Source organism: Rhinolophus hipposideros (genome assembly GCF_964194185.1).
Source record: "Rhinolophus hipposideros genome assembly, chromosome: 5".
NCBI lineage: Eukaryota > Metazoa > Chordata > Mammalia > Chiroptera > Rhinolophidae > Rhinolophus > Rhinolophus hipposideros.
Window position 1 is genome coordinate 77,534,977 of NC_138051.1, and position 23,739 is coordinate 77,558,715.

The 23,739-nt window shown below is 43.7% G+C and overlaps 1 protein-coding gene across 1 annotated transcript in view; it reads right to left on the reverse strand.

Annotated features, from left to right (window-relative positions):
* Positions 1-3,526: 3,526 nt before the first annotated feature.
* Positions 3,527-23,739, reverse strand: part of ZFYVE1 (zinc finger FYVE-type containing 1) — a 53,161-nt gene continuing 32,948 nt past the window's right edge. Inside the window, exons 5-12 of the mRNA XM_081050158.1 lie at positions 14,044-14,150; positions 11,739-11,847; positions 11,057-11,154; positions 10,847-10,964; positions 8,429-8,599; positions 7,362-7,542; positions 6,732-6,845; positions 3,527-5,202 (exon numbers count right to left, since the gene is read on the reverse strand). Coding sequence (XP_080906284.1) covers positions 4,970-5,202; positions 6,732-6,845; positions 7,362-7,542; positions 8,429-8,599; positions 10,847-10,964; positions 11,057-11,154; positions 11,739-11,847; positions 14,044-14,150 — 1,131 coding nt within the window. The 3' untranslated portion in view covers positions 3,527-4,969. The remainder of the gene's footprint in view (positions 5,203-6,731; positions 6,846-7,361; positions 7,543-8,428; positions 8,600-10,846; positions 10,965-11,056; positions 11,155-11,738; positions 11,848-14,043; positions 14,151-23,739) is intronic.

Sequence of the window (23,739 nt, forward strand, 5' to 3'; positions counted from 1 at the left end):
CTGCCTCCTCAGTGCCCCCCCCCACGGGTCCCCAGAAGTGTCCTCTGAGACTACTTCGCCCTGCTTACCTGTCAGCCCTGGATGTGTCCTGATCTAAACCTTCCCCATAACCACCTCCAAAAACAACTGCAGGCTCAACTCAGTTCCTTCCTTTTCTCCAGCTGTACATGTTGCTAAAAGCCTCTGGGCCCATTCCTTCAAGTGCCTCTCCAGGCCTCCCACTGCATGGCGACTGGCACAGCAATGATCTTCCTAAAAGATCCATGTCCAATGAAATGTGTGGCCTTCTGAGACCTGAGATTTGATCGTGTATGCCTTATCCTGTTGCCCCATCTCCAGTTCCCACCTGCTGCTCTCAGGACAAATGTTTCAAGTTCCTCCCTCAACAGGTCTCTGCTCCAACTGTCCTCCACTCCTTTTCACCTGAAAAGTCCAACTGTTCAATCTCAGCTTCACAGAAACCTCCAGGAAGCTGTTTCCCAGCACTTGCCACGAGAAGCTCAATATGTTGAATGAACAATTTTTGTTAGCATTATTCCCTTTTAATGAAATGGTCACTCCAGTATACTGGTGGTGGTCACTCTGATATACTGAAGAAAAAACTGGGAAGAAAGTGATTTGCCCAAGGTCTCCTGCTAATAAGTGGCAGAGCCAGCAAGGTCTCTCTCCTGCTCAAGTCCGAGAATCTGTTAGGCCCCTCGTGTTTGAGGGAATGGGATTTTTACTTGGAAAATTTAAGATCTGCTCGGCTTCAGTTCATTTTCCCTCTTTTCTCATGCCTACCTGTCTCCCACAGGTGACTCCTGGGCTGGTCATCCTAGCTTTGCTCATCTCTCTGCTTGCTCCTAGCACCCGCCCACTTGCACTCCTGGCATCATCTGAATAAAAGCAGCTGCTGCAAGAGCAAAGAGGACTTTCTCTGCAGAGGCCATAATCTGACCAAAGGTACAGATACAAATGCTGCCAATAGCACCGGGCAACCAGAACTGAAGTGACATGCTGACTGCAAAATCCATTTAGGCTCTGAGTTGCAGTATCTTGCAGACATGGAAGGTATTTGTCTAGGGATGGAGCCAGAGCCTTAGAGAGAGATTCAGGCTAGATCAGGGATTTGGCTATCATCAGTTGAAGGTGGCAGTTGAAACCATTGGCAGTGGATAAAATCGCTCAGTATTAGCTTCATATATTGGTGGACTCAACCCAAGTCCACCAGACACAGAAAGACTTGCTGTCTACAAATGGGTTTCAAAGATGGCCCTGGTCATATGAGCATATCCCTAATTCTCTCACCCCACAAGCCCCCATATCACATGGGCTATTGTGCTCATAAACCTATGAGTGTCCTAAGTACAAAACAATTTGTACTGGGTGTGATTTAACAACAGAGCTCCTATCTTGTCCAGTAACTAAAACGAACTCCATTAGTGATAAGGAAAGTTAATGGGCTACCATTGTGCGTTCAATTTTCTCCCCAATGGTAGGTCTGAAATAAAAAATGCAAATATGGTTGTAAAATTACTTTTTTTTCCCCAAAATTGGAAACTTAGCTCCAATGTTACAGGCTAGACCACTTCCTTAATCTCAAAACCAGTTTCTCAGCTGTTCTTAGAAAGGAAATTACTTGTCCTTTACCATGAGAACCTGAGGACAATGCAGATGATTCGATATAAAGTCAAGCCCTTCCTGGAACGACAGTTAGCAGGTACCTTGATTTTTTTTTTTTTTAATTTTCCTCTAAAGGAAGAGATACTGAGCTTATCTTATCTGGAAATGCAAAAGAATTCACAACTCAAGAGGGGGTAAGAAAATTTAAGAGAAACTCGACATTGCAATACCAACCGCCAGTGGTGCGGTGTAGACACGTCATTGGAGTCTCAGGCCTGCCGGTACTCAAACCCCAGCTTTGCGTCTCATTTGCCAGGTAACCCTTGGGCTTGTGAGTTAATTGTCAACCACATAGAGCTCCTAGCACACACAGTGCCTGGCATATAACAGGCACCTAAATATTCTCTTTTCCATTTCCCAAATAAGTCAAACCAGCAGTTAAACCCAAGAGATGTGTAAGGATCCCACTGGGTCCCATTATTTGGAAGACCGCTTAGTTTTCAGCCACAAGTTGAAATCTTTAGTCATAGCTCTCAGATATGTTCAACAATTATCTCTTCCACTTATGAGCAAGTCTTTTAAACCAGTTATTAAAGCCTTTATGTAGCACCTCCCTAAAAGAAGGAGAACTAATCTGTGCTATTAGATGTCAGGGTAGTGGGTATTCCTGGTAGGGAAGGGACCAATTTCTGGGGTACAGTTATGTTGTTTCTTCATCTGGGTGCTGGTTGATTATGTTCAGTTACAGAAAATTAATCAAATTGAAATGTGTATGTATGATAGTTCAATAGGTTTGTGTTTTTTTTTTTTAATGCTTTTGTTTTTGTCCTGTATTTAGCTGGTTTTCAACCCGTACTTAGTTGAGGCTTGGATTGGATGTCTCAGGCAAGAGAGAACTTCCAGTTAGGTTGACACTGAGTTCCCTTCCTTTCCTCTCTTGGTCTCACTGGTGTACGGAAGTTCAAAAGACTGTTCTGCATCACTCATGTGGCACTCAGGTGCTCAGGGTGTCCCTGCTCGGTGACAAGACAAATAGCCAGGTCTAACACGGGCCACCACCACACACCCCTCTCCTCCCCAAAGCCTCCCCCAACCTGCCCCGCTTTCCAAGAAGCAGAAGATAAGGACAAAAGGGACAGGCGCAGGAAAGACAAAGATAAGGAAAAAGAAGGGAAGGGACAAAGACCAGAGTGTCAATGGCCATAAGGATGAGGAGACAGTGGGGGACAGACAGGAGTTGGACAAGGTAGGGCAGGGGAATGAAGAAGGGAGTAGTAGATAAAAAAGGTAGAAAAAAGTTCCCCAGTGTTTCCATGTCACCAGTAACACCTAGTCTCCTACTGTGAGTGGATTCCCCAGGGACTGAGATCCCACAGCCACCAGAGTGGAGTCCAGAGAACACAAGTTGTTCAACAGCTGCCACCACTGCATGGCACAGCACCCGACACAGCTGCCCTACTCGGGACCAGGCCAGCACAGCTCACTCAACTGGTGCCGCGGGTCCACCCCCCACCCCCCACCCCCCACCAACCTGGTCTCTCACCTTGTGGAAAGCGCTGATGAACAGCTGCAGTACAAGAGAACAGCATGGTCAGTGAGCATGCATGGAGCCCTCTAACCACGAGAAGGATCTCGGCCATCAGTAAACATCCCCTAAAGGAAATCTGCCAAGTTCCTGGTCCCAGTTAGCGAATTGAGCTGGAACACGCTATCACTATCCAAAGAGATTAAAATCCACGTGATAATGATTTTAATGGTATTTACCTGCGCTTTTTAAGTTATTAATCAACTGAGGTATTTGCAGGTAAAATATGACCACCCTAGACATATGCCTTTCACTTGGTTTCTGCTCTGACAGCCACCAGATACTTTCCCATCAACTACAAAGAGGAAGAAAGACTTAAAGGAAAAGAGCACAGTCCATGTTGAGCAGGAAGATTCCTTTATGATGGCGAATTTGATGATACACAGTACTAGAGTAGGGCCTGTCACTGGGCCACAGGAGGCAGTAAGGGAGCATCTGAGAACCAACACATTCTAGGGCTCATGTCACACGGACACTCACGCTGGAATGTCTGCCGCGTACCTCCCCGAAGCTCAGCCCACCCATCAGTTCAGTCAGGAACTGTCACTTTTAATTCTTCATTTTTGGCCGTTGAAGATAAAATCCACCATGATGACAAGATTTCAGTACAACAGTCTCTTTCCAGTCATGATAGACATGGGTGTCCCAGCTCTTGATGAGAAACAAAAGTTCATTTGACTTCTCTTGCAAGGACCGGAGAGAATTTTTTCTTAATGATCTGTTGAAATATTTATATATACTCAAAAAAAAAACAACAAAACAACTAATAGTCCATTCTGTGCTCTGTTTCCCTGGAAGATTTCTCATGACCATGCCTCCAACAGCTAGAGGGGTCATGTGTCTGGGAACAAAGAATTAAGACACTTCAAAATAAGCAATAAAAATCCTAGTGCAACACTCAGAAGCAGATGGTGGGCTTGAAGGGGTTGGAGGGGGAGGGAAGCAGGTGCTCTATTTGGGAGCAGGGTACAGCCTCTGGGAAAGCCGAGTGGATGAACAGACAGAAGCAGCAACAAGCAGGAGACATGACTGGGGAAGGGCCATTTCCTTCCAAGCTTTCCCCAGGAACGACGCTGTCACATCACCTGCGCTGTGACTTCTCAGGGCTGAGGACCCTACCCCTTACTCTCCACCCACTCCGGTGACCTGCACGCTAAGTTGAGTGGTCTTGAACTGAAACGGGTGTAGGCCAAGAATTGGGATCCAGCTCCGGAGGGTCCAGGTGGATCCTTTAGGATATTCCAAGCAAGCACCTGGGAAGCCCACTTCCCCAGGCGGCCAAGAGGCATGACGGGAAAAGGCAGGGAAAAGAGAGGCTTTGAAGGCTTGGAAAGAAGGCGACCAGCAACGCAGTGGCTTTGGCCCTGGCTCGGTTTTGTGGGGAAGACCTGCTGCCACCGCCACCTTATCCCGGTGCTGGGCACAGACTTGAGGTAAGTCTTCGCAACCAGCAGCAGCCTGAATATACGCCACGTTCCTTTCCTGTGTCTCTATGGGTATATATTATTTTAAAGAAATAAATGCAACGGATTCAGGTTCATCCCCCTTTGCTATCAGCTGCTCGGTCCCCTGCCCAGAGGGGTTCACGCCTTCAGGCCTGCCGCCAGGCTCGCCACAGCTTGCCATCTACCCTACCCCACGTTGTGGGACGGTGCCCCAGGAGGAACAGAGGATACACACCGCAACAGGTGACCAGGGCGAGGGCCTACCTCAATGAGACTTCTGTTTCTAACCCTGAGAACCTAAGGAATTGTGAAGGACTTGGAGAGGGAGCTGGGGTTAAAGGTCACCGGGCTTTTTATTGCAGTTAAAGCAGACTCGGACAGGATGGTCCCAGCCTCGAGAAGGGACAGCCCGGCGGTCATGGGAGCACTCGTCACAGAAGCCCTGTCCACAGGCGCGGCAGTGGTGCTTGGAAAGCTTGATGCTGAACTCCTTCCGGCAGTTGTGGCAATGCAGGATCTCATGGTCAGGCACCCAGTACGCTGGCCTGGCCGCATCCTTTACCAGACCTGCGGCAGGGAAGGAACCATGATGGGCGGGACACACGGAACCCAACACCCCGTGTCCCACCAGGCAGGAAGCATCGTCAGACACTCCACTGGCTTGCAGTCCAACTGCACACAGAATCAGCTATGGACCTTTGAAAACATGCAGATGCCTGGTCTTCACCCCACACCACCCAGGCCAAAATCTTTGGGGCTGGGCCCAGCACTGAAATTTGTGTATCTAGTAAGCTCTCCAGGTGATCCTAAAGTGCAGCGGCATTAAGAGCTCCTGGAGTAACAATAAGAAGTCGGACTCTGGAGTCAGGTTATAGCTTCATTCAAATCCCAGTTCCACTGAGCACGAGTTAATTAGCAGCTGCAGGATTAAAAGCGGTTGCTTCTCAAGGCCGTGGCTTCCACGTCTTTAACAACCTACCTTCAAGAGTGGCTATGGAGATAACAAGAAATGACGTGTCTAACACCCTGGCCTAGGGTCCGACAGCAAGTGAGTACTTGGTGAGCACAGGTGGCAGGCTCTGTGGGCCAAAGGCAGCCCCTGCCTTACCCATGAGAGCAGACGCAGCCTGAGCTTCGAGCCTGGGCAGTCCATGTATTCCTATGTCCTAGGCTCAGAAGGCTCATCATCTGCTCATTTATGAACCACACTGATTAAATCTGTCCCAAGCAATTTTTATCACCACCCACCAGGAGTCCTTGGTTTCTCCCCTACATATCCCAGGTCCGGACAACCCTGCTGAAGCTCTCCACACACTGATGGGTTTCCCTTCCTCTCCCTCGTCCCATTCTGGTTACAAGTATCTCTCACAACTAGAGGTGAGTAGCTATCTTAAACCTAAATGAAAAATAGCTTGGCTGGTGTGGATTAAAGACAACCACAAATTCTGACACTCATGCCCCCTCCCTCAAATCGTGGTAGGCTCTATGCCTACAGAAGACTATATAGTAGCAGTGCCAATTTCCAGGCGCAGGCCTTAAGAGACCAGCAGCTTCTACTTGTTTCTTGGAACATGAGCTCTTAGAGCTCTGAGCCACTATGTAAAGAAGTCCAACTACTACTGGAGAAACCACGTGGAGAATACGAGGGGTGGGGGAGTTTCACTAGGCCTTCTAGGTGTCCCTGCCAAGCATGTTAAGGCCCAGCATGGAAGTGACGTTGGCTCGGCCTCTCAAGACCAATCCAGCTGCCACACTAGAATATCAGGTAGTAACTCCAGGCAATGCCACTTGCAGCAAAATAATTAACTACCCTTCCTGACTTAAAGTTGTGAGACATGATAAAATGGTGGTTGTTCACAGGTAGTTTGTTATGCAGCTATAAGTAGGTGGTACTAGAGAATGGCCTCCAGAGATAAACGTGAAACCACCAAGGTACATAAGTAGTCAGGAAGCAAAACGTCAGTCAATTTTCAATCAACTCCCTGCTGCCCAACTCAATCTAGGTCTGCAAGCCTTTGACAAAATGACAGCCTGGGGCACTCTGAAACCTTTCATCCCACATACACTGTCCCCAAGAGAAGCACTGCCAAGCCCACCTAGTGGTATGTCAATGGCTGTCACCACGGCTCCCAAAGTGTTCTGCACGGCCTCGCCCACCTTCCGAGCAATCAGTGTCCCGCCTTCATCGTCTGCCTGTACCTCAGTAACATCTGTAGGCAATGAGAAAGGAACAGCCATCAGCTCTGAGTCATTTCCCAAATGGAAAACTCAGGGGAACAGCAGCGCACTTCTGGATTCTTCTCACAGGGTACCACTGTACTTTCCTACAATGATCACAAGGACCTGGGCTGTGGGTCAGTCCAGACCCTTAAAGTGGGTGACATCTTAGTCCTTTACCTCAACCCTTTGGAGCTATTTTATAACTTTCTTTTAAAGTAAACCAGAAAGGTCTAAAAGCATGACCTACTACCTTCTCCAAGGACAAGACACAGTCTAAGCCATGTCTGGTAAACACAGGACACGTTTAACCCCCAGAGGACTAGCAACCACAGGACCCTGTTAACAAAGAGCTCAGAAAATGACTGGCCAAGACCAAGGGAGCAATTGCTCTCAGAAGAATGATGCAGTTAGGAACAGGGTTGGGCATATGAGAGTCTAGTTCCCAACATCCAGTGCCAAGGAGAGAGGCTCCCCGCCCCACCCAGGCGTTCCGGGCCCCACATTACCTAATTGGACATTCCTGGCTTCATAGCAGTTGTCACACACCCGCACGGGGGCAGGTCCCCAGCCCCGCTCAGGCACTGGCCGGGTCTTAGATGAACAGCCATCACAGAAGCCCTCCCCACAGGCCCGGCAGTGATGCTTGGTGTCGTTATCTTTAAAGGATGTAGCACACTTGCTGCAGCTCTGTTCCAAGCCCAAACAAAGAGAGGCAGGTATCATTTGTGTTGGCTCAGCTGAGAAAGTCAGTGAGACCCAGGGGGAGGACCACAGGACCATCTTGGAATGACAGGACCCCAACAGTCCTGACAGAGTGGCCCTAAAATCTCTAGGCACATGGAATGCCCCCACTGAAACACAGGTATGATTATCACTTGCTTCCAAGAAGAGACTGGAAAGGCACTCAAATCATTTGGTTGAGTCACAGGATTCTCAGAAGGGCTAATTCTCAGAAGGCCAGAAGATCAATGAGAATTCATTTTTTGCACGGCTTCTCAAAAGAGCTTCTGGGAAGTTGGTGAGAGCGAGTTCCCTGTCACAAAGTATTTGGGCTAAAGCTGGGCGCTCCTTTGCTGTGGTGCCGAAGAGATTTATGTACCAAGCCGAGGATAACCCTAAATGACATCTAAAGACCCTTTTCCTCTAGATTCTTTATCTACCATGTTTCCCCGAAAATAAGACCTAACCGGACCATCAGCTCTAACGCATCTTTTGAGGCAAAAATTAATATAAGACCCAGTCTTATAAAAGATATTATATATATATTATATCTTATATAAGACCGGGTCTTACATGGTACGACCTCAGATATGTGACCAATACTAATATGCCCGTGCAGGTAAGGAAACTAAAATCCACAACAAAGAAAATACTTGCAGAATAACACAAAGGGAAATCAGTGTGCAAAGGACACAGGCTGCCTCAGTGTATCCTCCCTTTCCAAAACTCTGGGAGCTAACCTGATGGGAGAAAAATCCCATGCCTTCTTCACAGAACAAGCTTAGGGCAGGGTGAAGTGGCACAAGCAGAAGGGGTTGTGCTAGGCATGCGGGAGTGTCCTGCCACACCATACCAGGATCTGGGAGTTTGGCCTCCAGTAGGCGGGAGCGATCTGGTCTGTCAGCCAGGATGTCACAGCCTTGGTGGGCCCAAGGCTAAGCTCAGACACCGACTGAGCCATGAAGTTCATCCCGTCCAAGAGGCGCTGGGCAGCATTGTTGTTGTCCTTCAGAAATCCATCGGTCTGAAATGAAAATGCAGGTTCCCATCATGCTCTGAGTGAAGGGAGTCAAAGGAAAGGAGGAGAGGGATCTTGGGTGAGTTGCACACTCATCATGGCCAACTCAGAACCACAGACCCCCGGCAGAGAAAAATGGGGACAGACCAGGAATCCCTCTGGCTTCTAGGCAACATCACACCAACCAGTCGTTACTGATTTATTCTGTTCAAGGCAACCATAATACTTGTTGCACAACTGTTCCATTCTGGACTTACTCTGCCCATATGCGGAGATATATAATCCAGGAGACACTCGTGTCAAGATGACACTTCCCCTAGGAAGCTTCCCACCCCAGGCTGGATTAGGAGCCCTTCCTCTCAGTTCCTCTAATACCCGTACATCTCCAGGAATCGTGTTTCCATGTGTCAGCGCAGTATCTATGTATTTGACTCCCTATTAGATTGTCAACTCTCTGAGAACACTAGCCTATCTTTTTTATTTTTGTGTTTTTGTAAGTATCTAGTTCAATTCTGAGCACATAGCACTCAAAGACATATGCTGAAATAACCAATCAATGAACAAACAGAAGTGGAGGAGCCTGTATTCCCTAATTCTGAGGACTCTGAGGAGTATGGCTTCATGGTAAACTGTAGTATGAGGGTTTTTTGGGAATATAAATTATCTTGCCATAGAGATGATAGCTTTGACGAGAAAGAACTAACGCAGATCAAAAAACGAAAGACATTAGTCATAAAAAGCTTCATGAGAAAGTTATACTAGTTTGAGGCCATAATAAATCCTTGGACTAGGATGGCCTGGACCATCACGCCAAGGGTGAGCTCTAGAAATGACACCACACGGCAGTAACAAATGTTGGTGGGGCTGGAAACTGGATAGAAGATGAACAAAACAATAAGGGAATCGTTCAGTTTCGTGGTACCTGCAGGAGCCGGGAAAGCTCAAAGATGAATCTGCAGGTAGACCTGACCAGTGGCTTTAGGAATCACCCAGCAAGGAGAACATCACCAAGGAAAATAAATCCCTTAGAGAAAATCACTTATCTTTTTTCCATGAAGGGCAAAGATTTTGCATGTGATGTGACTTAGGGTAATTCCAAGTGTGAACTGTGGTTTAATGCAGAATGAAAGCAATATATCAATGCGTCATAAACAGATATGTTTTTTCAACATCTTGAATTTGAAAGTTAAATTAAGACGTCATAAGGGTCTGTAGTAATCTCACTTCCTAGAATATACTTAAAGAAAATTTCCCAAAACAAAGAAAAGGCTTTCTTATATAAAGATGATTACTATAGCATTTTTTTGTTGTTGTTAAAAAAAAAAAACAGAAAAGCAAAAAACCCTCAAGGGATTAAGAAGTATAAATTGGTAATTACAAAATAGTCACAGGGATATAAAGTATGGAGAATATAGTCAGTAATATAAAAATGATATATAGTATCAGGGGGTGCTAGACTTATCGGGGAGATCACTGTATAAATTATATAAAATTCTAACCATTATGCTGTACACCTGAAACTAATATATAATGATATTGAATGTAAACTATAATTGAAAAAAAATAGTCATGGGGATGTAAAGTATAGCATAGGGAACACAGTCAATAATATTGTAATAACTATGTACAGTGTCAGATGGGTACTAGACTTTTGGGGGTTATCACTTTATCACTTTGTGAGGTAAATAAATGTCTAATCACTATGTTGTTTTGTACACCTGAAACTAATATTAATATTGTATGTCAATGGTAATTGAAAAATAAATTTTTAAAAATAAAAAGCAAAAGACTCAAACAGCATGAATGTTTAAAAAGGAAACGGGCAATCAAACTATAACACTAGCCAGACTATTACACAGTGACTACAAATGACAATGATGAAAAGTGAAATCAATGTGGAAATACAATTGTGGTGTGAGAAGAAAAGCAGATAAATGGCACAAATTATAATCACATCGGTACAAATATATGTATATTGGAAAATGAGTGAGAATATGAAAAAAATGAAATTTTATTTGGTAAGGCTGTAAAACTACAGATCAATTTTCATTTATTTAAAGGTGTGCTTCTAATATTTATGTAAAAAGAATGAAAATAATGATGTAGAATAAGAAAGGCTTGTTTCTCTCTGAATCATGCCTTCCTAAACCACCAATATACTGAAATTCATTCTAAACAAGTTCCACTTTTCCACACACATGAATAACTGAGCAATACAAGAGAAAGAGGAAAAATAAATAAGACTGCTCTTACTCCAGGCCACACATGCACAATCTCTGTCCGCACCACCGTATCCACAGGATCTTGGTTCCCAAACCAGTACTGCCGGCTACGATACACCACGCCGCAGTTAGGACATTCGATCACATACCTACGAGGAATGCAAATAGATACTATTACCTAGCCAAGTGCCTGGGGAGACAAACACACCAACCAACCCTTAGCTATGTCGCTTAAACTCACCCAGACCAGGCATATTTTGCAAGACCCATCCAGGGAGAGTCGGTGGAAGCAGATGTCTTGGGCACTACGCTGACTTCCTTGCCTCTCTCATAGCAGGCCTGAAACATGGAGCACTCTGCTAGCTTCTTCTCTGAACACCAGCCCCCATGGCCTCTTCATGTCCCTGTCCAGCCCCACTCCCGGCAAACCATACCAGCTGAGGGTTTACAGACCCCCCAGTTAGCACATCAAAAGAAAGTTCATTTCTCTAAAGAAGCCAGTGCCCTGAATGGTCATGAATTGAATGTGTACCCATCGTGAGACCCCAAACTGAGCTGTAAACTATACCTGTCACAGACAGGAGAAACCAATCAAAACCGGAAAACCGGTTCCTGAAGAGCACTTCTGTTCTTAAGAAGAACGAATAGTCAATGTATATGACCCTTGCATACAACTTCAAGAGAATAAGGGGAAAATAAGCTTTAAAAAACCCAAAACAAACAGACAGACAAAAACCCCAAGAGCCTCAGCAACAAAGACTGTGCGTTCTTTTGGTTAGAGCTGAGGAAAAGTTTCAGAGACATTCAATTTGAATATCAAATACTTTGGGATGCAGCAAAGGTGGCGCCAAGCCAGTCTTTCCAGAAGGACAGTGTGACCGGCCAGCCAGCTGTGAGAGCAGGGAGAAGGTCAGAGGACTCACCTTGCAGGTGTAAACTCGGTTGTCATACTGGTGGGAGTAGCTGCAGCGGCTCTTAGCTTCATGAGGTACTCCTTCTTTCCCATGATTCATGCTGTTCTTACATCCAGCCCTAAGTGAAGCCCAAAAGCTGACAATGAGGCAGCTAAAGGAGCCAATGCCACTTAGGCAGAAGAATCTGACCCTAAGCCAGACACAGGGCCAAAACCAGACCTTGGTTATTAACCAGCAGCAAATACTGAGCACAGACAGGGCAGTTTCTCTCAGGAACCCACAAGCCTCTCTTACACCTGCAATCAATATCACTACAAAGGTAGAGCAATTAAATACCTTTGTAAGAGGAGAAAAAGAGTAAGCAGAACTCTTAGAAAAACCACCTTGCCGCTCAGTAGGCACAGAGGGGCCAGAAGATACCACACTGACAAAAGATGAATCCTGAATGACTCTCAGGAAACTCAAAAATCCAAATAGCATGAAGTAAGTTTAACCAGAACAGGTTGCCAAGACGCCAAACAAAAACTAACCCCCAACATTTGGCAAAGCATTTGGCTTACGCTGGGCAAGAAAGTCCCCCAAATGAACAGAGAGCTCTGTCACCCTGACAACACAAAAACAGAGATCAGGACGTTAGGATTTCACTATGAGAGAAGGGAAAGTTCTGGAAACCCTGATAGGGCTCAGTGAGAATGGAAAAGTGATGATCTAACAGAGCCGCTGCCCCTCATCTCATGGGGCAGGTGAAAAGGAAGGTAAGTCATGCTGGCAACTAACCTCCCTCTGTCCACGATACTCCTTAGCTCTCCCCAGGCCAGGTTGTATAATCCCAAAGCCAAGGTGAGTCAGTGCCCAACAGGTGGCTTACCGGGCTCAGTGCAAAAAGGCCATTCATAACAGAACAGGCTCAGGTCTTCTCCTGTAGATGAGCAAACGTGGAGGACACAGGCAGTGGTCCAGAAGTGAGCAAAGACAATCTAGTGGGGAAGTGCCTACACGACACGGACACTGCAATCTGACCATGACACACTGTGTTTAAATCCCCTGGGCTCCATCAGACAAATCACCAAACTGTGATTTAACAGCCATCAACAGCTCAAATTACTCTAGTGATCCTCAAAGTGTGGTCCTCGGCCAGCCACACCAGCATCACCTGGAAACGCACCAGAAAAGCAAGTTCACAGGCCCTACCCCAGACCTACTAAACCAAACTATGGGTGTGAGGCCCAACAGTCCGTTTTCACATGTGCTTCAGGTTTTCCTGATGCATGCTAGCATTTGAGAATCGCTGCTCTGATCCCGTCACAACGTCACAACGTGTGGTCCACAGACCAGCGGCACAAACGTCACCCAGGAGCTTGTTAGAAACGCAGAATCTCACCCACACCTGCTGATCCAGAATCTGCGTTTTAACTAAATCCCAAAGTGATGCACACACAGCTTGAAGTTTGAGAAGCACTGCTCTAGGACAGTGTTCTTAACTCAGGCTACACATTACAATCATCTGAGGAGCCTTTTAAATACACCGATGCCGTGGCCCCAGCCCAGATCCATTAAATCAGACGCCTTGCAGGAGACGCCTGGATAATTCTGAAAGCTCTCTGGATAATTCTAAAGTGCTCTAAGCATTTGCCCTCATAGTGAATCAACTAGGATTGAAACGTACCACAGTGCTTTGCACACACTGGGCTATCAAATATTAGTTGAATACCGCGTTTCCCAGAAAATAAGACCTAGCAGGACAATCAGCTATAAAGCGTCTTTTGGAGCAAAAATCAATATGAGACCCAGTCTTATATTGTTAGATAAGACCCGGTGTTGTGACATGTCATGTCATGTCATATTATATAAGACCTGGTCTTATAGTAAAATAAGACCAAGTCTTACATTAATTTTTGCTCCAAAAGATGCATTAGAGCTGACTGTTCTGCCAGGTCTTATTTCGGGAAACATGGTAGGTGGAATAATTATAACTGAAAGCCCTGATAGGAGAAACAGAGAAAAACAAGCAGCCTAAAGTTTTCTGTAGTAAAAGCTGCCCAAACCAGAAGCCAGTCAATTTCACATCCAAACCAGGTTGGACTCTTCAGGGGATTCATCGTAACCATATGTCCTGGAATTCCCTGCATCCTCAAAGGATGGTCTCGCAACCACCAGGGTCACCTGGGAACTTAGAACTTGGCATCTCAGGCCTCACCTCACCCTTAAATCAGAATCTGTAATTTAACCACACTCCAGATGATTTGCGTGTACACTGAAGTGAGAGAAGCACCATTCTCTTTTTTCAAGGTGGGGAGGTGGCGGCCTCACTTACCCACAGCTGAGGCACAAGGAGGAGCAGGTGAAGTACTCATCTGGAAAAAAGGAGCTGTGTGCCATCTGGTCATCGGGGATTTCACCACTGAAGCGGTCACTCAGTGCCTGCGAGGAGGGAAGGTGACATGAAGGCACTCAGCGGAGAGCCCTGTGCTTCGGCCTTTCCACTACTGCGCCTTTCTAGGATCCCCTCACTGCTGGCTTATTTCTTACAGGCTCCAGAGAAGGAAGAGGGAACCCAACAACTTTTGTTCCTTACCTTCAGCCTTCTTGCCCAACTTGCACCAATCCTCACCACAGGAAACCTCAGAAAGAACCAGCCCATTTCCCAACTGGTCAGAGGTAAGCAAAGCTACTGTTCTCTCCTAATTACCTTGGAGGTTGTAAACACCTCACACAGTCTTTCATTCAAAACCACCACAGATATTGCTTAATGCCCACTTCATCCTTGTGAAGACTCGAGAAAGAGGCTCATCTTTCAGTCAGAGGCAGAGCTGAGCAGTGAGCTGGGAGGCTCCTGGATTCTATCCCAGTTCTAACCAGAGGCATGCATTTGGAGTTTATTAGGCCACTGAACCATATTAACGTAGAAAAAAAATGTCATCAGCCAAAAACAAGGAAGAATTATTGTAGTGCTTGGCAGCCTTTTATCAATTACCGTAACCTAAAAGATAGCAAAGGGCCAAAACAAATGCCAAGAATAAAGTACTTGCAGAAGCAAACTAGAAGTTTTATGTTGAAAAGCACTTCCATTTTTAATACTGTTTTCACCCATTATACAGAAAGTATTCTTCAGGCTGGTGTTTTTTTTTTTTCTGCCAGGCCCTTAGTCATATGTAGTGGAAAAAGTTATACAAATTAAACAAAAATGGACTTTCAAGGCTTTAAAAATCATTAAAGGCACACGGTTCCAAACTTCTAACTTTCAACCTCCCATTGTGAGGCAGCAGGGCACTATCCACAGGCAAAAGGACAAGATACTACTTCCTTTGGTAAAAAGGCAGAATAAATTTTAAGATGGGATGTGGAAAAAGGGCAGATTAGGGTTTAAACTAAGCTTCACAAGCTCTGAAGGTAATTTCACTCAATGGGAACTTCTGATTCAAGTTCCTTTTCCTTTTTTCAATGAGTTGCAAACTCAACTGTTTACAAAGGCAAGCGCTATCAATGTTAAGTCAGGTCAGGTGTAAGAAAAGAGCAGTGGCAAGGAATGTGTCAAACTGACAGTGCAAGACTCACGTGAGGGCATTCAAATCCAGTTTCTGCAAAGATAATGCAGACAGGTGTTTTATGGAAAACACCATCTGCCAGCAATGGTGGACAAAGTGGCCACCGCTGACTTTGACCAAAGGAAAAAAAGGTCTGACAAATAACACATGTAAGTCCTGTTCTCTTGGGAGTAATTTTGTAAAGAGTAACTTAGGGAAAATGTTAAGATTTTGAAAGAGAATATAAATGAATACACGTAGGAATATTAGGATAAATCAGAGGGCAAGTAGAATCACTCACTAGCCCACACCATCCTCCTCTCTTCTATTTCTTAATGTGACCCATCCTTGGGGGATTTTTTTGGTCTTACCTCTTCCACGAAGCCTTTCCAACTACTTTAGACACACCACGCTCTGCCTTCTCTGAACACCTGTTGTTTTCAACACCGAACTAGTATTGAGTAATTAGGCAATGATGCAAAGTTAAAGGGCTGTTGTATGTATTTCACCTCCCAGACTAGATCATAAACGCTGAGAAGGGAAGTTTCCTACCTCTGTATTCTCCTCTGACTCCTAGCAAAGCTCCTAACATATTCAACTCGGACCTCTGGAATGAAGTGCCCCAGCACCAACCCCCACACAAGTACCAACCCCTGCCCTCCCCTCCTCACCTTGGCTCTGCCTCTGAGCCAGGCTTCACTCAGGCCCACAGACCCTGTCAGATTTTAGGCTAACTCCCCAGTTGGCCCATTAGTGATAATTAAGGCTGTATTTCTTTTTTCTTTTTTTATTAGTTTCAGGTGCACAAGACAAGGCAATACTTAGACGTTCATCATTTATATCCCTCACACTGTGGACCCCCCTCCCCACAAGGCTGTATTTCTCTAACAGGTGAGTGTGTAACTCTCTGGGTCTAGGTGGTGGGAAATAGAGTATTATCTTCCTAAGGCATCAATTTACTGAAAAATTCAGGGAGGAAGTTATTTTTATATAAAAAGCAAACATTGACAGAGTATGAAACTAAATGGAAAATTTGAAGAAATTAAACATGAACCCCCAACCCCGGCGAAAGTCACTTCAGCTTATAGTTGGCAGCTTCACACACTGTCCCTTTATTTCCTTATCTATAAAACGGGGATGTTAGTACCTTCCTCAGTAGGGGTCTGCATGGATTACACTGCGAGGATCAAATGAAGTCATCCATATAGAGCACCTGGCACAGACTGAGAGCTCAGAAAACGTTAGCTGCCATCATTATCATTTTTTATTGTTTTTTATGCTGTGAATTTTCTTATTTTCTTCCTTTGATACCCCACTACTTAATCCGGGTTAACGCAAGAGATATAAGAACCCCTCTCCTTCCCACAGTAGCTTATTAGTCTTCATGGCTGCTTGCACGTGTGGGTAAATAGAGTAAGTCCTCACTTAACGTCGTCAATAGGCTCTGCAACTTTAAGTGAAACGACGCATAACAAGACCAATTTTACAACAGGTTCATTGACATAAACAAGAGTTCACTTCCTATGGTATCTCATCGTTATAATGAAATGACATGGAACAAAATGATGTTATTCAAAGACCTGCTGTATTTAGCTGCAAAAAGATGCTATGTATCTAGTGAGGTGATAAAGTAAGAAAAACAAAAAGAGATAACAAAGGAATGTAGAAGCTAGAAGAGGTATAGGGAAAACCTCAAAGAAGAGCATTTTCAGTTCCAGAGATTTTCTTTTTAAACAGGTAACTAAAAGGACAACCTACATGCCATTTTGTCTTACAAAAAGTAGTCATATTTAGCGTGAGTAGTCATATTTAGCTGGATTGAATTCAGGGGGCACACCACTCCCCAAGCAATATAAGATTGCAGCCCAGGAATAGTGACAGCACAAAGTTCTTTCTATTCCAAAACCCAAGTGGCCTGGTCCACTTCTCTGAAAGTTCTTCAGAAAAATGGGGGCATGTCTAAGTATCTCAAGGCTTGGCATGAAATAATCTGCAGCCTGATTCCCATGGTACATAAGCTTAGAGAACCTCCATCACTGCCTGCCCTTGACAAATTAACTGTTGGCTGATGTTGGCCAAGGCAACAGTAACCTCTTATGACATCAGAAAGAGAAGAACTCTTAAGACAAACCAGCCTCATCACTTCGGATGATGGTCACCCATCCTGTGAAATTCTGGGTAACAACACAAAAACCGTCTCACTTCCCTCAAGTCAGTGAAGAGCTGGCAGTTAGTATTGAGTCAGACCTTGACAAGCTTCAGCAGGACTTACATGAATCAAGAGTATGGGACTATAACAGGAACTCATAAAAAGTAAATCTGATGTTAGTGTGTTTTAGATACAAGAGTAAGGAGAAAACTATCCTCCTTCTTCTACAACCTGATTGTTCCTTTCCAGCATAGAAACTACCACCTGATCCATATATTTTGTCTTTCAAAAATTCTAAACTTTACATCATTCCTGGGTTTCTTGGGTGCTCCTCCTCCTGAGGTCCCAAAGCTGTCAGAGAAAGGCAGGGAAGGACATCTCCTGAAAAAGCTTGGGAGAGCATTTGAGGTAGGTCTGGAAAAGGTTGCCTGGACACCAGATGGTCTTGAACTTTAGTTGTCCTGGCAACAGTAAGGCTCTTTCTATTGAACCTGAAAGGTTAGTCCCAGTCATCAAGCACTAGCAGTGAATTTTGATTCAAAATGGAGACTCTTACGTAATCAATGATGCCACCCCAAAAAAATATGTAACTTTAAAAACATTTACCAGATGCTTCCTGATGTGATAAAATTGGAAAGTCAGAGTTTCTACATTTAGAGATCAGAGGCTAAAGAAGGTATTATATAAAACTTATACAAAGTCAACTTTAAAATGGTTCTCTCAATGATTCAGAACTGTAAATACAGACAACAATACTTAATTCAATATTCAATTCCCTAACTCACCAGGGATCTGAGCATCTCTTTAAAGAGATTTACCTGCTCACTGAGGGTATGCTCTGCTGGTAGGTATCTGGTCTGTTGCTACCACAGAACCTAAGCAAAGGAGTGAGTGAGTGGTCAAGAAGTGGGAAATAACCCAGCTGGAAAACAGGGGCTGGGGCCTGGACCACAATGTGGCTGAATGGCAAGAAGTGGTCAGGTCAGCAGGATTAATCGGGAAACATGAGCAAGCCACTAGAGCAGAAAGTGACTGCAGATCTCGAGCTCCATCTCTCTCTCACACATACCCATTCTACAAACTCCTCAACCTTTCTCATCAATCACATTTCCTGTTCAATAATGAACATGAGAAGTAGCACTTGGGCTCCCTTTGAATCCAATAGTGCTACATCAATGAAGTGGAACCTCATAAATAAGATACAGCTAATAATGTTTTAAAAGTATACCAATGGCATTAAAAAGAATGAGGTATGTATATTATGTACTAATATAGAAAGATTACCAAGATGCATAATTAAGTGAAAAAAAATCAAACTGTAAACAGTATGAATGGTATGATCTCATTTATGAAAGAAAAAGGACGTGTATGCATGTGTGTGTATAAACATGCACTTATATAGCACTGAAAATTTCTAGAAGCATATAGAAGAAACTACAGTGGTTATCTGCAGAATGAGAAGAGAATGTGGGGAAGTATAAAAGGATTTAACTTCTCTATGATCCCATTTATGTAGGGAGAAAAATATACACATCAGATACACATACTTATGTATGCACGTATGTAGCACTGAAAATTGCTAGAAGCATACACAAGAAATACTAACAATGATTATCATAGAGTGAGGGGGGAGAGGAGAAAAAGGGACTTAACTTGTACCATACACATTTCTGTACTATTTGAATTGTTTATCATGAACACACATTGCTTTTATAACTCAAAAAATGACTTTTTTTTTCAATTAAAATAACCAAACACTCGAATACAACTATTGGGAATGTCCTTTCTAAAAGCAACTAGCAATATGTATCAGGAAACGTTACAGACGACCACACTCTCAGACGTTCTTAGAAGTGGAATAACTATTGAGAAGGAATACAGCGCAGAGGTAGAAGCACAGGCTTAGGAGCCAGGCTCCCTGGTTCAAATGCTCCACCACTTACTGGATGAGTCATCTCAGGCGAATTAACTAACCTCACTGTGCCTCCATTTCTTTATAGAGGTGGTACGAGGGTTAAATGGATTACTGCATGTACAGTGCAGAGCACAGTACATGGCATGTAGTAAGCACCCCATTCAGGTTGGCCAATAGTAGTAGCGGGAGTTGTAAACTATTCTAAGGAAATAGGTGGAAAATGTAATAAGAAATAATGGAAATCACTATTAAAAGAAGGGCAGAATTACTACATGTAAAAAGTGATCCATCATATAAATGAAAAGTGTGCACCTATTATTAATATTTTAAAAACATGTTTTCACAGAATGGCATGGAAAAAATGCTAGGTTTCAATAGTTTCACGAAAAAAGACAAAGTATATAGCTGCACATACATACATCACAACCCCAAATATCTTTTTAAATAAGTAGCAAGGATTATAAAATGCAAACATTTACCTATTTTTTTGCACATTTAGTTTGTCTTTTTTTTGGGGGGGAGGGTTGTTGTTTTTTTTTGTTTTACAAAAATGAGCTATTGGGCGGCCGGTCAGCTCAGCTGGTTAGAGCGCAGTGCTCTTAACACCAAGGTTGCTGGTTCGATCCCTACATGGGCCACTGTGAGCTGCACCCTCCACAACTAGACTGAAACAACTACTTGATTTGGAGCTGATGGGTCCTGGAAAAACACACAATAAATGTTTTTAAAGTTTTTTAAAAAAGAACACATCCCTAGCCTTCTCAAAGTGTTTACTTGGTGAGTCAGTGATGAACTAGAAGGGTAAAGAATACCAAGGAGACAGAAAGAAGAAAATGGGAGAAAAAGGAAGCCAAACAAGTTATTTGGCATTGATAATGTATCTGTTTATGCCCATCCCCACTCTCTTGTTCCAAAAAGATTCCAAAAAAAAGGCTACTTGCAAAAATAAGTACAACATAAAACAAAATAAAATAAATGGAGAAGACTAGGCAGCCATTACATTATACACTGCTATGAACGATGAAGACTTCAGTTAGAGTGTATTTTAACAGCAATAAAACTCTACTAGACCTAATGTGGATCTTAAAGGTAGCTTTTTATTAGAGTGACAATCAGAGAATTAACAACTAATTTTAAAAAGTAAATTAAAACAAAACAACCAACAAAAGACTAAAACAACTTTTTCAAGGATTTGAGTAAGTTGCAAGAACCCCACAATTCCCTGGGGAGAGTCTAAATCATCCTTAAACAGATAACTCCTTCCCACCGACAGTGGTGGGTCCCACATCTCAGTACAGTACAGCCCCTATTTCAGAGAACAGAAAATACAGAGATCAGGTGAAACTCTGAGGACACCAGTTACCAAGAATCATCAGAACTCCAGTTGACCAGGCTTATTTTAATCACAGAAAGCTTTCATGATTCCTACCGTGCTTCCCTGAAAATCAGACCTAGCCGGACAATCAGCTCTAGTGGGTCTTTAGGAGCAAAAATTAATATAAGACCCAAAATTAATGTAAGACCCAGTATTTTATATTGTATTATATTAATTACATTACATTATATTGTATTGAAGACTAGGTCTTATATTAAAATAATATTGGGTCTTATATTAATTTTTGCTCCAAAAGACGCATTAGAGCTGATAGTCCGGCGAGGTCTTCTTTCCGGGGAAACAGTATTTTTTTCTCAAAAGTACCTAATCAACTTGCCTGGAGTAGGCCATCCAAGACTCCTTAAAGTAAAATCCCTGAGCATTAATTACCGCTTACAGCACTCAGTGTCCCTGCAGGTCTTACTTAAGCATTAACCCAGCGATAGGCCGTACTGACCAGATTTACAGCCCTTTGCATAACATAGATTCAGCCTCTGTGGAGAATGTCTGCAGTACTTGGGGGTGATTTTCCACTCTGACTACCTCTGAGCCCTAACAAGGCCATTAGCCAGTACATGTAAGTACACTGTAACCTCAAACCCTAACTGTATTTATTTCATGAATTATGAAGTATGTATTTCATGAATTATTCAAATATAATCATTTTTCACCTTTTTCCTTAATATTATCCACAATAGTTAACACTTATTGAACATTTCCCATATATGAAGTCCTATGTTTCTTAAAGTACGTTGTTCTCATTGAATCCCTACCACCTTAAATTCATTAGGAACCGTCTATTACCCGTCCTACGCAACTGTACAGATGAGGCAAAGGTTTGAAGGACGAGAAGGGCAAAGATTATTGTCCATCTTGTACTCCACTGTATTTCCAGCACCTCAAACTCTACCTGGCACATAATGTACTCATCTATTTGTCCAATGAATGAACAAATAAACTAATTTCCCAAGACCAAGCAGCTGGAAAGCAAAACTGGGATTTCGACACAAGCCTGACTCCAGCACCCAAGCTTTTAACCACTGTCTTAGTTGAGTCAGGCTGCTGTAACAAAATACCGTGCTTTTATCGCTGAGGTCGCCGGTTCGATTCCCACATGGGCCAATGAGCTGGGCCTTCTACAGCTAAGACTGTGAACAGCTCTCCCTGGAGTTGGGCTGCCGTGAGCAGCCGGAGGTTGGCGTAAGCTGCAGTGAGCTGCCGCGGGCTGCTGAGTGCTGGTGAGCGGCCGGCAGCCATCCTGAGCGGCCGGCAGCTGGCAAGAGCTGCCGTGAGCTGCTGTGAGCGGCCTACCCACGAATGGCGACCAAATGCCTCAGCTGGGGGGAGCAAAAGGCTCATAATACTAACATGGGCCAGAGAGCTATGTCCTACACAACTAGACTGAGAAACAATGGCTTGAACTGGAGTGGGGGAGGGGGAAGTGGAAGAAGCAGGGGAAAACAACCCACAGGGACTGGGTAGCTTAACAGAAATTTATTTCTCACAGTTCCAGAGGCTGGAAATCCAAGATTTGGGTACCATCATGATCAGGTTCTGGTGAGAACCCATTTTCTGGTTCACAGATAGTGGCTTCATAGATAGAGAACCCACTTTCTGGTGACTTCTCACTGTGTCCTCGCTTGGTGGAAGGGTCTAGGAGCTCCCTGGGGCTTTTTTCATAAGGGCATTAATCTCATTCATGAGGGCTCCATCTTCGTGACCCAATCACCTCCAAAGTCCCTCCTAATACCATCACACTGGGCACTAGGATTTCACCATGTGAATTTTGGGAAGACATGAACTTCCAGCCTATAGCAACCACTATGCAAAAACCACAAACTTTGTGGGGTTTTTTTGGGGGGGAGTGGTAACTTTTCATTTCAATATGTAATTTCAAACTAGGAGAAAAGTTGCAAGAATAGTCCAAGGAACCCTCATACACCATTTACCCAGATTCACTAATTGTTTGCATTGTACCTCAATGCAAACCTTTTAAACTCTACGGATTAAGCAAATCAGCATATGCCCAGTGTTTGTTCCTGTGTAAACCTTGGCCTGCCTAGCTTTATGCCAAACCCTCTCCTCCTATCCGTTCCTTCTAATCTAACCCAGTCCCATTCTCTATCCTCTAACCCTCAGGGCATCCTCAGATCTCTAGCTCCAGTCTTCTGGTCAACATTTCCTTGTCCTCTCTCCAGGTCCCCTCCCCCAGCACTGCCTCAAAAGCCCTGCTTCCTTCCCATGCTTCTGTCCTAAGCCTGTAGCCATAACACAGAGGTGTGGACAAAAAGCAGTATTCACAGGGATCGATTGGATGAATTCATTATAAAGAATGGTAAAATAAAGAGGTACATAGTAAAGATAAAAGATTGTGTGGACACCTTAAAAAAATAGTTTTTAAAGTTTGGCTTTTTAGAGATATAATTTAAATAAATGGAGCATTTAAACAAAACAAAACAAAAGATTGTGTGGAAGTAAAAATCCTTGAAACACTAAAAATAAGCAAAACAGAAAAAAGATACCAAATAGGCAAAAATGTTTAAAATTAGATTCCATTATATATCCAACTGTGAAATGATAGAAATGCAATAGACGTTCACTGTTTCTATTTACACACACACACACACACACACACACACACACACACACCTCTTTTGACACAATCTTCTACTCCAACAAAATATAACCTAGAAAAATAATTTCAAGTATAGAAAGAGCTTTTATATTTAGTTGTGGTGTTATTCATATTAGAGACGATTTACTAAGAATCTCTTGTCCAACAACTGTTAGTTTGGTATGTCTCACTGCACATGAAATACTGTGCAACTACCAAAACTATAAAAAAAATACAGTACAATGTTTATGATATTACATGGGGAAAGGATTACAAATGTACACCTATAATATGACAGGCTATATATTTTTTTAATACACAAAACACATACTATAAGGGCATGCAGTCAAGTGTTAACAATGGTTACCCTTGGGTGGAGGGATTATGGGTAGCTTTTGTTTCCAGTGTTGTACTCTATTGTGCAGCCAACACT